This window comes from Limulus polyphemus, unplaced genomic scaffold (assembly GCF_000517525.1).
Source record: "Limulus polyphemus unplaced genomic scaffold, Limulus_polyphemus-2.1.2 Scaffold3255, whole genome shotgun sequence".
Lineage (NCBI taxonomy): Eukaryota > Metazoa > Arthropoda > Merostomata > Xiphosura > Limulidae > Limulus > Limulus polyphemus.
In genome coordinates, this window is record NW_013668865.1 from 72,302 (window position 1) to 89,279 (window position 16,978).

General features: G+C 34.6%; 1 protein-coding gene across 2 annotated transcripts in view; it reads left to right on the top strand.

Annotated features, from left to right (window-relative positions):
* The first annotated feature begins 3,696 nt into the window (after positions 1 to 3,696).
* The window catches only part of LOC106468999 (dolichyl-diphosphooligosaccharide--protein glycosyltransferase subunit STT3A-like), a 35,324-nt gene continuing 22,042 nt past the window's right edge, over positions 3,697 to 16,978 (top strand). Inside the window, exons 1-5 of one of the 2 annotated variants that reach the window (XM_013929455.2) lie at positions 3,697 to 3,781; positions 7,923 to 8,043; positions 11,260 to 11,442; positions 13,316 to 13,461; positions 16,557 to 16,754. In XM_013929455.2, coding sequence (XP_013784909.1) covers positions 7,932 to 8,043; positions 11,260 to 11,442; positions 13,316 to 13,461; positions 16,557 to 16,754 — 639 coding nt within the window. In that variant the 5' untranslated portion in view covers positions 3,697 to 3,781; positions 7,923 to 7,931. Of the gene's footprint in view, positions 3,782 to 6,698; positions 6,718 to 7,922; positions 8,044 to 11,259; positions 11,443 to 13,315; positions 13,462 to 16,556; positions 16,755 to 16,978 lie in introns of those variants that run through there. The other variant, XM_022397395.1, reaches the window with a different exon arrangement.

Below are 16,978 nucleotides of genomic sequence, written 5' to 3' on the forward strand. Positions count from 1 at the left end.
ATACGGGATAGTTCTAGAAACGTGGCGTCACTGTAGTCATGTGATCTCGATGACGCAACAATATGTATTCAGCACATAGAACATGATTAATACTACCTGTGGACTGTGATTGATGCAAGCACCTTGGATCACAAGCTCAACCAAAACCTTAGCTACTTCTAAATTAGTATCAAACATCACAAGGGACTGCAACAATCCTGTACCCCACTGCCATCTGGTTGTTTACCTACAGAGCCTGGAACCAATAGGAAAGAAATGAGGAGTGAGAGTATCCACACTAGTGAATGATATAGATCTAATACCTATTTCTCTGACCATAAGCATTTATTATCACCCATGTATCCTCTCCCTAGCAAGTTTGGTCAGCAACAAGCTAACGTCAGACAAGAGATGCCGCTCACATTTGCATGCAGAGTTAGGCTTGTACTGATTTATGTTAAGAACATATTCAGAATTTTGAATCTTTAGAAATATTTCAATTTGCACAATCAGAATTTTTCTTCATAGCGAGTAAAAAATTTGATTACCCCAAGTTTATATGTCATGCTCAGACATACTGTTTATGAATTTCACTTTTCCCACATAATTATACTTCACTTATTTGCATTTCAATACTGCACAACTGAAACACTGCCGGCTAAAGCTTGTGAAACACAGTGTAAATTATTTTTTTCATGCAAGGTAGCAGGAGCATATTGTTGCGTCATCGAGATCATGTGATTCTCACGCTCTCTACTTTCTAGAATTATCCTGTAATTTGGCGAATGTTCTAGTTCTTACTAGATATAGGGTAGTCGGGTATATAAAAGAGGGGGACAATGTGTGTGTAGGTAATGAGTAATTGAACTGCAGTCAGAGAGAGAGACGTATTGTTGAAGTTAACGTTCGTTGATATAGCGTTTGTTTTAGCGCGATTGTTGAAGTTGAGTGTATCGGTAAAGTTATATTCGGAAAGAATAAACCAGTTTTATTAAGTAAATACTTGTGTCGTTAAAATTTCGTCGGAACAAAGTTACGGAAAAATCAATTAACAAACGGAGACGTAACAATATGTTACTCTCATCTCTTCTGCAAAGCCAATACCTGTTGAACATTTCAATGTAAAACTGAAAGAATCTCCTTTCTGCATTAACGAAACCGGCAATGTCGCTGCTGCTTCAATTAATGCCTATGAGGCCGATATTCACAGTTAACTTTATACACACCCTTAGCACCCTGATAGAATTCTCATATTCTCAATCATAGGTTGCCCTTTAGTTGTGTTCTTCATGTTTTGTTTCACCTTGTGTTGGACATTACACAGGAATGATTTTGTGTAAAGTTTTATACACACATGTCACACCACACATACACACACGATATAAAAATGCATATTTTCACCTACGTAAGCATCCAAGCTACTCACATATTCATATACACTGGTAGCTTCTGGCAGATCACCACAAGCACATGCACCATTATCATACTAATAATTTCAGGTCTCTTCAATAAATTGTCTTGTGACAGTGATGGTCTACTAATATGTTGCCATTTGTGAGTGATGAGAATCAACAGATTTTCATTGTTTGCACAAACATTTCCTAGCAGAATTTGTCTGAACCACATTTCGTACATTATTATGAAAACTTTCATTTTCTTGGTGCCTTACATATCAATCTACTTGTTCGGGACACAATGTCTTTGCTTCACACGGAAGAATTATACCACAGTTGAGCATTTTTGAATAGAGTTATTTAAACAATTGTTTAACAACAAGTAAAAGTTTGGAATTGTCTGTCCTTTCATTGGGGTGTGTCTGTTAGCCAGACTAGTTTCGGAGAATTCCACTCCTCATCAGTGTTTAAAAAACTCTATTTAATTATGTACCAGCTGCCCTGTGTCGGCTAACAATACGAAGAATTAAATTGTGGCGGAATGTTGCACGTTCTTCAAATACCTATAGAATGATAGGTTTCTTTTTTGTGAGTGAAAAACACTTAACACATCATTTCGACAGTAGAGCATTTGCTCTCTGGAGAATTACGTGGTGTTTTCCAACTAACTGTCACTTCACTGATAAGAGTGGCAATCTTTGCTCGAAAGATCACTTTAGCATCAGTAAGAAGAGGGAAGTGCAACATCTCTCTCAGTCAATGATATTCCAACCAACTAGCTGTTCTAATTACTACACGAGTGGTAATTATACAATGTAATGCAATACACACTATCTTACATTGTCTCTCAGAGGTTCAGAAAACAAGGGTTGCTAAATCCTCTCAGGTACTGGTGGCACAACCAATGACTTTTCTAGTAGTTACATACAGGAGAGACCCCACCTCAAGTTTGCAAGAACTGTTGCAACTCCAGTAAATGTGACATACAGGAGAAATCATCCTGCAACATGTTCAGAAGAACTACTGATATTATGATAAGGATGTACAGGAGAAACCATGCAGCATGTTCAGAAGAATTGCTGCAATTAGATAAGGGTGTGTACAGGAGAAACCCTGAAGTAGGTTCTGGAAAACTGATACTATTCTGATAAAGGTATACAGGAGAAACCCTGCACCAGGTTCAGAAGAACAGGTACTTCTCCAATGAGATTTTGTTTGGAAAATCACATTAATGCTCAGGAAGTAAATAAGTGTAACTTTCTTTCAGTCACTGGTTTCTCAACCCAATAGTCGTCCTAGCTGGTATTCTAGTGAACATCACTACCAAATAGCTCAGAAAGCAAGGAACACTACTTCCTGTCAATCAAGATCCCAGCGGTTCAGCTGTAAGCCTATGGATTTATAATGCTAAATGTTGGGTTACAATACCTACAGAAGGCAGGGCACAGATAGCTCATTCCTTTCAATCATTGGCCACATAAATTAATGACTGTTCTGTCTTAGCTGGAACGTAGTTTCACAATTTAAAAAAAATTCATTTTTAATTAACAAGGTGGAAATATCTTTCATTTTATCGTACTGCAGTATTTATCCAAAATACGGCAAGCACTGTTTTCATTAGGAGAAATCTCGTTACTTGTTCTCCCTCTGTAATCATAATTCCTATTTAACTCTTTGGAACGTTATTATAATCAACTTGACGGTGATGATTTCAGTTCTTTTCATGTCTGCTGCTTTGATCACCAATGCAAGGGGTACGGTCCATGTATGTTAAAAAACAATGATGTTTGAAAAACCATTATGAATACTTAAGTTTAAGTAAGTAAATTACTTTTTATAAGGGTACTAAGCAGTAAAAAGAACAACAACCAAAAACAACAATAACAACAAACAAACAAAAACAAAAAACTTGAAATGTAGTTTTGAGTACTATCATTAAGAAAATCGCAAAAAAAGGTAGTATGCAACTCATTTTAATGGAAAGTATTATATTCTTTGAATTCTGGGAATCTTGTAGTGTTTTTCACCACGTATACTGCTCAAAAAGTATTGGGGGGGGGACAGTATTATTTAATGTTCTATATTATTTACTAGTATTTGTATTCGATAAGTGCACCCATTTGGGAGGTTAGTGCATTTATTTATTTTTGGATGGGACACATTAAACTTGTGATTTGTCTGTTTTTAAATATAATTTGGTATTTTCAAAATCAATGCACGTATTCAAACACAGGAAATTATTAATATGGAAATATTTACAAATAATTTATCTTTACTCCGGCAACCTTTGATCACAGCATCAACATGCTATGTAGTTTGCCACGTGTAGTTGAACGGTTACCGGTTGGGAAGAAGTCACGAGTAGACGAATTTAGTTGACGTGGGCTTAGGAATAGTGATTGTAACTTGTAAGTAAATATTACAAAAGTAATTAAAATGCTATTATGATATGTAATTATGCAATTTTTATTCACTTCATCTTTCCTTGCTAGCATATCATAAGATACAGTTTTGTTGTTAAAATTTTAACGGCAAAGACAAGCTTAGACATACAAAGTTAAGTTAGGCCTAGTAAATTGACTTTTCTTTTTACGTTATAACGTTTATAAATTAAAGTTTTAGATTGACTTTGAGTGTAATGTTATAGTAAGTTCGAAAGCTTGGAACGTTATCAAACATCGAAACAATCAAGCGAATAGACGAATTCTGATTTTAAAAAAAGAGAAAATTAAATGATTTTTATATTTGTATAAAGAAAAGCATATTTTTAGTTGTATCTGTAATTATAATATATTATCTGACGCACCCGTTCAACGTACGAAGTAACATAGGGACTCGTGGAGGGGGACATAAGGGGAGTCAAATTACAATATACATTTATCGGTATCATTATCAACATCAAACGTAATTCAGATCACTCGTACTTGGTCATGGGAATATAACTTCATAAGTCTCGGAGTTGGACTATCCTGTATCCATTCAAAATTTGGTGAAAGTAGGTCCAGTGGTTCTCCAATTATAAATTGACACACACATATACAAAACTTGTCAAATAATGGTTTTATACACTTGAACTTTGGATCAGAAATGTAAACCTACCTTCTCATGATGATCATAAAGTGTATAATATCTGAAAATATAGTGGTTTTACACATTTTTTTTTCTATTATCTTTTGTCATGCTGTTAGTGTATTTTTTCTATTTACAAAATGATAACATCATTACTGATTCTAAACTGATAGAAAAACTGGTTGAAAGTGCTCGTTTTCTGGTAATATCGTTATATTTGATGTCACAGTGTGGACATAAGTTACTGATTAGAGATGTGAAAGTATTGTCCATTTAATTTCAAACAACTTGTTATGCCTAGAGGTGAAGGAAAATCTCGGGTTTGTGGGGGGTTAAATTGTTAGAGTGATATTCATTTAACTATCTAATAAAATTGTAAAGGGATTCAACTGCATGTACCAGCCGTAAGGTTATAACTAAAAAAATCAGACCAAGAAATCAGCATTGAGGCTTTCAAAGCCTAAACCTCTTAATTGTAATGTTTTTGCTCTAATCTTTTCATTCCATCACTAACATTTTAATCTTTAATCAAGTAGCCCCCTCCTCATTCTTCAATGCTCCAGAGAAAATGGGTTCTGAACTCTAAAGCCTTTTTTTCATAGTGCTGGTGGAATATCCCTTATTAGAAGTTGTGTTATGTGTACATATGATTAAATATATCTAATGTAAAAAGTTCTTAGTAGATCTGCAGAGGAGAAAAGTGTCATTTGTAATTACTGGATTGAAATCTACTATCCAATGTTGAAGTAATTTATAATTAAGTTATATAGTGCCATAACAAATCCACACAAATAGTGAATGTAGTATTTGCATAGAAAATTGTTGTGAAATCGAAGGTCCGTTATTTTAATGTAGCAATATGAACTGGAGACCAGGTCAAATCTGACAATGGTAGATAGAATGCTCTGTGTAATTGCAGTCTATATAATTAAAACAGTAATGTGTGTGGGAAGCTTTTAAACTTCATTAAACTATGTAAAAATGAAATTAAGAGTAGAGAAGTATAGATGACACCACCATATGCATACGGGAGGGGTATAGGTAATAGTATGCATTGCAAAGGGAATAGATCTGTCACCCTTCAGAGTCCTATCTTAGACAGCAGTGTTTATGTGTTAAGGTTTTGTGCATGAATATCTTCGTTTGTTTATAGACACTTAAGAGTACTAGTACCGTCACCCTGTTGAGTTTTTATACGTGCCTTCAATATCCAGGTTTTGAAAGTGTTGCTAGATTTGGTGTCTCTTACTAGATAATTCGATCAATTTGTCATCTTTAATTGGACCATTTGGCTCAAAGTGTATTTTTCACCAGAGGTATTTGGTGGGTATTGTGTAACAGTGTTGGTTGAGGTATAGGTTTAACCTCGCAGTTGCCGAGATACCCCACACAGCCATCAGATTCATTAAAAACTCTACATACCTAGCCTTATATGTAAGTAATCTAGGTAGGTCACATAGCTATTAATTACTCTGAATACACAGCAGTGCATTTACACTTTATAAACTTTATACCACAACTAAAAGAATATTTTGTGCACAAAGAACAAGCTTTCCCCCTAGTGAAACCATTTGTCTCCAACTTCATTGTGTTTGTTCTACCAGTATTAATTGTTAAGTCAATCTTCGGAGCTTCGTGTGCCTGTACTTCATCATTCTAGCCATTGTTTGTATGGCATGACAAACAAACATATATCATCAACATCTAGATTTTTCAAAAGTGTTATTTAACCATTAAATACTACCATTTTTGTGATCAACTTTTCTCATAACCCAATCCATTACAGTAGTGAACGAGACATGTGATAGAACATTACCCTGCCTAGCTCCAGTCCTTACCTCAAACCACTCTATTTCCTTGATTGACCCTCATGCAACTTCCCGATTCCAAGATGAGCATAATCAGATCATGAAGTCTTGCTAATCCGATCTCCCCCCCCCCTCAATGCTGTGAACATTTCTACAGTTATCAGATCATTTCCTTGACTTTTATTATTTTTAAGTCTTAATTGTCTCAACAACTTCTCTATCTATATATGTTATATCTGTAGGTGGCTTTTCATGTAATTCTTCTTGATTTAGATACACAGGATCATTTTCGTTTAATATATCTTAAAAATATGATTTCCACCTCTCTAATTTGTTTTTGTTCTTTATAATTTTATTGCTATGTTCATCCTTAATTACATCATAGGTCTTTAATCATCTCCTGGTTGTTTGACTAACCTCTGATCTGTTCTGGTGGCTCCTTCCTCTACCTCTTCAGATTTCTGATGGTAATATCTGTGTTTGACTTTTATAACTGTTCTTTGATCTTTCCTTGACCTTCCTCTATGTAAATGCTAAATAAATGACCCATTGTTTTAGAAAAACATAGGTTTTGTGGAAATGGAGTAGGATCTGGGTGTGAAGCTTAAGATCTGTATTAGTTTAGGAAGGTTAAGGTTATCGTAAATGAGAAAAAGGCTATTGGTAGATCTTGTAAGTTCTTTAATCTTCCTATTATAGGAAGCTTATATTGCAAAATAGGGTTTACCACAGTGACACTGGCCATTAAATACTGTGAACAATAGAAAGAAATCAGAACAATGCACTCTTTTTTTTTGCTGGAGCCTTGAAGAATATTAAGTGATGTGATGTAGGTTTATAGAATTGTGAGAAGCTGGGATAGGCTGTTTTAAAACGTATCTTATAAAGTATGGAATGATGATTCAAGTTTTAAAAGCAAAATGTCTAATTTTGTAAAATCTGTATCCAGATTTATTTTTAAGTGTAGTTGTGACACTTTTAAAATAGTTTTTCTGATGATGTGATAAATATTATTTTGGGTTATTAAAATTGTTTTATTTACAGGCAGGAATGATTAAATTCTGATATGATCACTCATGTCCGTACATGGATTAGTTATTTTAATCTTGAAGTTGTGCTTTTGTATGTACGGAAGTGAGTTTCTATTGGAAATACATTTTCAGTCAAGGAAAATGTTAATATTAGATAAAGTGTTATGTATTTTTCATTGTTTGAGGATCAGAAATGACTGATTAACCCTTTATTACCTTGCTTGTTGCTTTGGGCTTACAACTCCTTGTGTGAAAATTTAATTTCATAACTTTTTTCTCAAAGAAAATATTATTTGTAATATCTGTAATTTTTAGCAGAAAATACAAATACAACAAGTGAAGACATCTTTCATAGAATTGGATGTTTCTTGTAACTTTGACATATTCATATTTTAAACGTCTCTACTTTCATCTTGCCAGTACCATATGTTTTAAATTAAATTTTCTATGTTAAAATGAGCAGTAAGCATGTCTATAATTTTTCAAAAGAAAATTTTATTTTGGAATATACTTATCCAAACATACAGATGTACGTGTTAGTAAGAAACTTCAGCTTCTGACCATATTTACATAGTTTAAGGAGGTGTTAAACATTCTTTTATGCCTTCACTGTACTACTACTTATTATTATTTTTGTTCAGTTATCAATCATGTCATCCACCGGAGTTCAATATAAGAAGAAAGGATGGCTAATTCAGATGTCTCCGGAGAAGCAGGACACGCTTCTGAAGATGTTAATTCTTTCAATGGCTGCTATACTATGTAAGTAGATGAAGAATGCAGTTTTTTTGTGTGTGTGCACAGCTGGTAAGAGAATCGATCTCACTGTGTAACATTTCCACTAAGAAATCTGTTTCCTGACACAAAACATCATCATTGTTGTCTGATACGTATCAATTTTAAAGTGCATACAAGTAATTACAGAGGGAAAAAATAAGCCTATATGATAAAAAAAAACAAACTGATTCCATTTATTTAGTGGCCTTGTTTTTTAAATAAGCAAAAAAACGAAAAAATTGTATACTTATTTGTTGTCAAAAATTGTCATATTTGTTATATTTTTTAAACAGTCATATTCAAATTAAAATGTTTTGCCCATTTCAATTCTTAGTATAGCTGAAAAATAGGTATGATAAAAGTGAGTGTGTGTGAACTTACATAAGACTAAACTGACAGATCTAGACTAAAGAGAACGCATAAAAACCATACCAAAAAAACCACTTAAGGTTTCCAACAAACACACGAGGCACAGTTGTTTGAAATCATGAATGAAAGTTTCACACCAAAAAACAACGAACACAGTCAGTCTTGTCAATTATTTTCACAACTTCACGTATTGTTACTTTTCCCTAGTCTATAAGAAAATGGCTGCTGATCATTTCAAATTCAGAGTTGTTAATATCCTCTTCAAGCTTGTCACTTTGTCTTTGCTCGGATGACTTCTGCAACCCATTTTTATCCTCTTCTGTAGAAAGGATGCTCTCTCAACTGCAACATTTGACACTGGAAAAATTGCAGCAGAGTTTGCTCAGTCTAGTTATATTTGACTGTAGTTATGTCAAGAAGATTGCATGCTGACTGAAAGAATTCCCCATCATAGCCACTGTAAGGGTGTCTTCATGATTACAGGTTCTGTAACAGTCCCATCCTCTGTTTATTTTACTTTCCCAAAATGGTCACTCACAGCATTGATTATTAGATTGGTGTATTATTACAATTCACAATCACGTTGTAGGTATTTCTGAAGGTTTAAAAGAATGTTCATGGTTGTTTGAATGCCCAGATCATTTTCTGGAAACCTTAACTTTCAAAGCATTGATGAGATCTTGAATGTTGTTAGCCCTAACAATTTCATATGTTCAGATGCTCATGTCATCTGCTTATGACATTTTGATGTCCCTTTAAATGTGATTTCTACAGCTATTTGAGAAGAATGTTTCTTTGGGATCTGGGTTGTCCTTAAGATGTGATAAGCTCGCATTTGATGCCTCCACCATCGACCAATTCATAGCCAGGTTTACATTGTCTCTTTGGAATACAAGGTTCTGTTTTGTCATAACTGACAACCCAGTTGACAAGGTGCTGGTTAATGCAATGAAGCTGTAGGTGCTTTTGAATCACCTCTGCTTGAGCATCATTAGAAGCTGATTCCTTGAGAAGATGTAACACAAGTGCAGGCCAATTTTACTTTATGACCTTGACTCCTCAGCAAATGGAGTGAACAGTACAAGGTCAACATAATCAAGTGCAGTGCTGATGTAGACAGCTTGTCCATGTAGCTGAGAACTTGTATAACTTCTAGGATGATCAGGATGCTGCATCAATCATTGATGATACTTCCAAGATGATCAGAGTGCTGCATCAGTTATATAGTTTTATATTCTTGAAATCTTGACATGTTCTACATTAATTCCTGAACTCTGAATCCAAAAATGAAATCCATTTTTCTCCATCACGTTCAAATTTTTCACAAAACATCATATGTACTTTTACATAAGTGAATCATTTTCAGTGAAATTGGGTTACATTTTGTTATGCTTAAAATGTTGACAACCACTGGCTATAGATTTCTCTAGACCAATCGTTCTAGAACTCAGACATAACAAACATAATAATAAAATATGTTCATTGTGGTAAACGAAATAATAATTTGATCTGAGTAAGTCTTTTTTCCCGACTTGTAAAAAATCTTTACATGATAGAAAAATTACTTTTACTTTATAGAACCAACCAGATTCTTTAAAATATGTGGTGGTAGTTTTCCTCTCTAGAACAATGTTAATAGCTTCCTTTATAGTTACGCCATGGTAATTGCTTAAGCTAATATCATGTGATTCTAAACGCTCTTTTAATTAGGATAATTTAGTCAATTTGTTGGTAATGAATAATCAATAATAACCGTCCATCTGTATGATTATTTCGAAAACATGAGCTAGAAACTGCTAATCTAGTTTGCTTGACCTACCCAATATTTATGTATCTGCACGTCCTTTCACCTGATAGTTTTGCTGCTCTAATTCAGCCGTCTTTAATCCAAATGACAAAAGACTTAAAACGATCCACTTTTACTCGTAGATGATGCTGTAGCAAAAATCTTAGACTGATAGCTCACATGACTTTTTGTGTAGGCATGCACAAAAATTTTAATTAAATTTGAGCAGTTTTTATTGAATAACTTTGCACATGTAGTTTTATATTTATACCAAATGAGACTCCTAATTTTAGGTTAAAATGATCTATCAGTGTACCAAATTTTAAAAAATTCCATTAAAGTTAAGTGTGTTTTTCTACCAAATAAGGTTTTCATACTATTGAAAAAAAAGAAAAAGGAAGAAACTCAATCAAAATTGGAGATGCTATATCTCAGATATTTCTTAATGGATTGCCTTGAAATTTAGTGTATGAATTAAGAGTATAGTAGAGCACATTCACTGAAAATATGTAATAGTTTGGATTACTGCTGTCCAAGATATAGAAGGTGGAATATCACTAAACTATAACTCCTGTTAATAACACACAGTGTGTCCTGCAGGTTGTTTTTTTTGGCTGCAAGTCACACTGTGTGTCTTGTTTATGCACTCAAAGGGTTAAATTACAGTTCTAAATGTGTATATGATTACAGTCAAGGATCAAAGGGCATCAACATAAACGATTTACATCATGCATGAGAAAGTGCAAGAAATCAGGACAGATTAATTTAAAAATAACACCGACCATTTCATTCTAAACATATCAATTTTAGTTTTAAATGGTTTTGGAAACTTCTCCATTGAGAAATAATTTTTGTAATAATCCAAGTATATGATGCTACTAAGTTGTGTTGACCTACCTTATCTATGTAGCATTTATTAAGTGATAATATTTATCTCAACTTGCTGTGATTTCTGAAAATCTGAACTGTACATAATATGATATTTTCGTTTCACTGATAAAAACTAGTTACTTGGTTTTAGATGATATAAAACATTTTTATTTTAGCTTTTTCGACTCGTCTGTTTTCCGTGTTGCGGTTTGAAAGTGTAATCCACGAGTTTGATCCTTACTTCAACTATCGCACAACCCGCTTCCTGGCGGAAGAAGGATTTTATAGCTTTCACAACTGGTTTGATGACAGGGCCTGGTATCCCTTGGGTAGGATCATTGGGGGAACAATCTACCCAGGTAAGAATTGATTAAAGTAGTTTAAGTAGCTTTTTAAGTGTTTTTTTTTTTTTATGGAGTGTATGAAAAGTACTGATTGGTCGATAAATTTTGTAGAAATCAAGTTAGCAACGAAAGGGTAATTTTCATTAATACATTGACATAGCTGGTATATTGCAGCTTCATCAGAATGTTGATTAATAAAATTGATGTTAGGAAATGATGGGGATACTTGAAAATTTTCAAATGAATAACAAAGATTTTCAGATGCTTAATTTTGTGTTAATTCAGGATAAATCTAGCATGCAGGCGATTGATCTTTCCAACAGCCAGGGATTTAAGGATATAGTGTGTGTAAAGACAGGTGTAGTGCTAGAATAAAGTTGAAGTAAAGTTTAAAATTTTAAAAGCAAACAGAAGGATGGCTGACCAACTAGTGGTCAGATATTGTGTATGGTAATGGTAAGATAGATAAAATGTTAAATGAGTAAACTGTACTTAGCAGAGGATGACTTAAACTATGTTTATCTTTGAATGAAAATTATAATGTGCACGCATGATCGGCAAGTTGAGAAGCAAAAGGTGTTCCATCTTTGTGGCATTTTATGAACAGTTTTTGGAAAGTAATTGTGTATTTGTAACTTAAGTTGTGGAAACTCACTTCTCAGGATACTGTTCATAGTCTAAGGTGCACTGGTGACTCCAGAATACTGTGTACAATCTAACATGCACCGGTGACTCCAGGATACTGTGTACAATCTAACATGCACCGGTGACTCCAGGATACTGTGTACAATCTAACATGCACCGGTGACTCCAGGATACTGTGTACAATCTAACATGCACCGGTGACTCCAGGATACTGTGTACAATCTAACATGCACCGGTGACTCCAGGATACTTTGTGCAATCTAACATGCACAGGTGACTCCAGGATACTGTGTACAATCTAACATGCACCAGTGACTCCAGGATACTGTGTACAATCTAACATGCACCAGTGACTCCAGGATACTGTGTACAATCTAACATGCACCAGTGACTCCAGGATACTGTGTACAATCTAACATGCACCAGTGACTCCAGGATACTGCGTATAATCTAACATGCACCATTGACACCAGGATATTTTGTACAATCTAAGGTTCACCAGTGACTTCAGTGATACTTTGTGCAATTTAACATGCACCATTGACACCAGGATACTGTGTACAATCTAACATGCACCATTGACACCAGGATACTGTGTACAATCTAACATGCACCAGTGACTTCAGTGATACTTTGTGCAATTTAACATGCACCAGTGACTCCAGGATACTGTGTACAATCTAAGGTTCACCAGTGACTTAGTGATACTGTGTACTATCTAACATGCACCATTGACACCAGGATACTGTGTACAGTCTAACATGCACCATTGACACCAGGATACTGTGTACAATCTAACATGCACCAATGACATCAGTGATACTTTGTGCAATTTAACATGCACCAGTAACTCCAGGATACTGTGTACAATCTAACATGCACCGGTGACTCCAGGATATTTTGTACAATCTAAAATGCACCAGTGACTCAAAGAAACATATAGTCAAAGATATTCACTTGGTGTATCCTTCATAGCTAATACTGTTTTAACATAGGAAGACTAAACTTATCGCATGACACATTAATTATTTCAGTATATCTTTGGACGTACAAATAGACATTAATATTAACTTCCAATCAATCTTGTTATTAGTATAGCTAATTTACTGTACTTTTTTATGTTCTTATTTACAAAGATTCTAATGTATTGCATTGTTAGTGATTAATTTTTGAACATTTTTGGTGTAAAGAATGTATATTACATAGTGTATAGCATGTTAACCCAGTGTTATAACTTTTACAGGTTTGATGATAACTTCCGCTACAATCTACAGGGTGTTGAGGTTTTTAAACATCCCTATTGATGTCCGAAATGTTTGTGTGTTTTTGGCTCCTCTCTTCTCAAGTTTGACGACTATTGTGACGTATCTTCTAACTAAAGAATTAAAGGTTGGCTGTATAATAAATAACTTTATATAAACTTCAGAAGAAAACATTTTAAGTTATTTATTATTATGATGTAAATAAAAAATTGTGAATGTCGAACAAAATGTAATTTTTTAACACTTTATATATACACAATAGAGATAGCAGGTCAGTGTGATATAGGTTTTAAATGGTTCTATACAGATGTGTTATGTATAGATAAAAGTTTGTGTGAAGTATTTTAACCCTATGTTTGTGGTTTGTATAAATATGCCTACAACTCCATGTTCAAAGATTCTCAAATTTTTGTGGCAGGCCTACGCTAGCATCATATGATGTCAACCGCAGTTGAAGGGTTAAGACTGTATGTTTCGCCATATCCCTTGACATCGAACTTTGCCATACTTGTGGTATTTTAAACTTGTATGAGGTAATAACATTGGTAGCAATGTTTAACCAGGGACGGCCATGCCAAAAATGCCCGAGAACAAAAATCTAAAAATACTATCTGCTGTTATTTTCTCCATTCCTTATACTGCTGTTTGTTTTTATTTTATCACTTTACTCTTTGCTAAACACTCACAGTTTAACTGTGGTTAAAAAATACACCACCAGAAGAGCTCTTCCTTTAGTTTCATGTGTTTCAGAACTGCAAATATCTTAGAAATACCACCTATGAACTTTTTGCTTACCATTAGTTAAGTAATATTCTGGAGCAAAGTAAAATTAATCATTGTATCTGGTAAGCCAAGATGTTGTACTTGTTTCTCAACACACTATATGATTATCTTGTGTTCATTAGATCAAGTAGTAATGTTTTCACCACTTATCCAGTGTTTATTAGATCAAGTAGTAATGTTTCTACCATTTATCCAGTGTTTATTAGATCAATTAGTAATGTTTTCAGCACTTATCCAGTGTTTATTAGATCACGTAGTAATGTTTCCACCACTTATCCAGTGTTTATTAGATCACGTAGTAATGTTTCCGCCACTTATCCAGTGCTTATTAGATCAAGTAGTAATGTTTCCGCCACTTATCCAGTGCTTATTAGATCAAGTAGTAATGTTTCTGCCACTTATCCAGTGTTTATTAGATCAAGTAGTAATGTTTCCGCCACTTATCCAGTGTTTATTAGATCATGTAGTAATGTTTCCGCCACTTATCCAGTGTTTATTAGATCAAGTAGTAATGTTTCCGCCACTTATCCAGTGTTTATTAGATCAAGTAGTAATGTTTCTGCCACTTATCCAGTGTTTATTAGATCAAGTAGTAATGTTTCCGCCACTTATCCAGTGTTTATTAGATCAAGTGGTAATGTTTCCGCCACTTATCCAGTGTTTATTAGATCAAGTGGTAATGTTTCCGCCACTTATCCAGTGTTTAATACATCAAGTAGTAATGTTTCTTTCATTCTTAATGTTTTCTCATCACATACAGTGTTGAGGGTTTTAAAATGGATGTATATACTGGGACGTCACATTCCAGTCCTTGGCCTAGGAAGCAGGATTTCAAATCTACTGTGTTCCCTAACACAAGTGTTGAATGCACGTACTGGGACATCACATTCAATCCTTAGCCTAGGAAACAGGATCTCAAACCTGCTGTGTTCCTTAACACAAGTGTTAAATGTAAATACTGGGATGTCACATTTCTTTCTTTGGCCTATAAAACAGGATCTCAGACCTGCCGTGTTCCTTAACACAAGTGTGGAATGTACGTACTGAAACGTCACATTTAATTCCTTGGCCTATAAAACAGAATCTCAAACCTGCTGTGTTCCTTAACACAAGTGTTAAATGTACGTACTGGGATGTCACATTCCTTTCTTTGGCTTATAAAACAGGATCTCAAACCTGCCGTGTCCCTTAACACAAGTGTTGAATGTAGGTACTGGGACATCACATTCAATCCTTGGCCTATAAAACAGGATCTCAAACCCTGCCATATTCCTTAACACAAGTGTTGAATGTAGGTACTGGGACATCACATTCAATCCTTGGCCTATAAAACAGGATCTCAAACCTGCCGTGTCCCTTAACACAAGTGTTGAATGTAGGTACTGGGACATCACATTCAATTCCTTGGCCTATAAAACAGAATCTCAGACCTGCTGTGTTCCTTAACACAGGTGTTGAATGTAGGTACTGGGATGTCACATTCCTTTCTTTGGCCTATAAAACAATCTCAAACCTGCTGTGTTCCTTAACACAAGTGTTGAATGTAGGTACTGGGACATCACGTTCAATTCCTTGGCCTATAAAACACGATCTCAAACCTGCTGTGTTCCTTAACACAAGTGTTGAATGTAGGTACTGGGACATCACATTCAATTCCTTGGCCTATAAAACCGAATCTCAAACCTGCCGTGTTCCTCAACACAAGTGTTAAATGTAAATAGTGGGATGTCACATTCCTTTCTTTGGCCTATAAAACAGAATCTCAAACCTACTGTGTTCCTTAACACAAGTGTTGAATGTAGGTACTGGGACGTCACATTCAATTCCTTGGCCTAGGAAACAGGATTTCAAATCTGCCGTGTTCCTTAACACAAGTGTTTAATGTATGTACTTGGACGTCGCATTCTGTTCCATGGCAACTAAAATAGGATCTCAAACCTGCCGTGTTCCTTAACATGAGTTTACACAATTGTTGAATGTATGTTAAGGAATAAAGAAACTACTGTAACAGTCTTAATTGGGATTAGTTGTAAGTTTCACTGTTAATACAAGTAAAACTCTATTTTGTAATTAAAGTGAATAAAAAAGTATAGTCTGTCAATGTCTATGAGTGACATTACATGTTTTGGTCACTGTTAGTAAGTATCCTTATTATCGGAGTACATATGATTAGGATAGAATAAAATTACATTAGTATCGCAACCAATATGGTGATGTTGCCTGCACACATTAAGATACTACTAAATCTTGAAGAAAACAAGTCATAAAAACTAATATTTGTGTCTTTACAAATTGAAAAGCTGATTTGTGCTCTTCATCACGTACTTTTACACTCGCAGAGAAAAAAACAAAAATACAACACTGGAATTGTGAATTATATGTATTAAATATCAGAAACAGCCTCAGTTTTAACTGTAAACCTTTTGCTGTTATAAACAGGATGCCGGGTCAGGCCTCGTGGCTGCTGCAATGATATCCATTGTCCCAGGATACATCTCTCGATCAGTGGCTGGTTCCTACGACAATGAGGGTATTGCGATCTTCTGTATGTTATTAACGTATTACCTTTGGATCAAAGCTGTAAAGAGTGGAACTATCTACTGGGGAGCATTATGTGCTATAGCATATTTTTACATGGTAGGTATTTTGTGGTAAAGTATATTTTTACTTGGTACATAGTTTGTGGTAAAGCATATTTTTATCTGGTAGGTAGTTTGTGATATAGCATATTTTTATCTGGTAGGTAGTTTGTGGTAAAGCATATTTTTACATGGTAGGTAGTTTGTGGTAAAGCATATTTTTATCTGGTAGGTAGTTTGTGATATAGCATATTTTTACTTGGTACATAGTTTGTGGTAAAG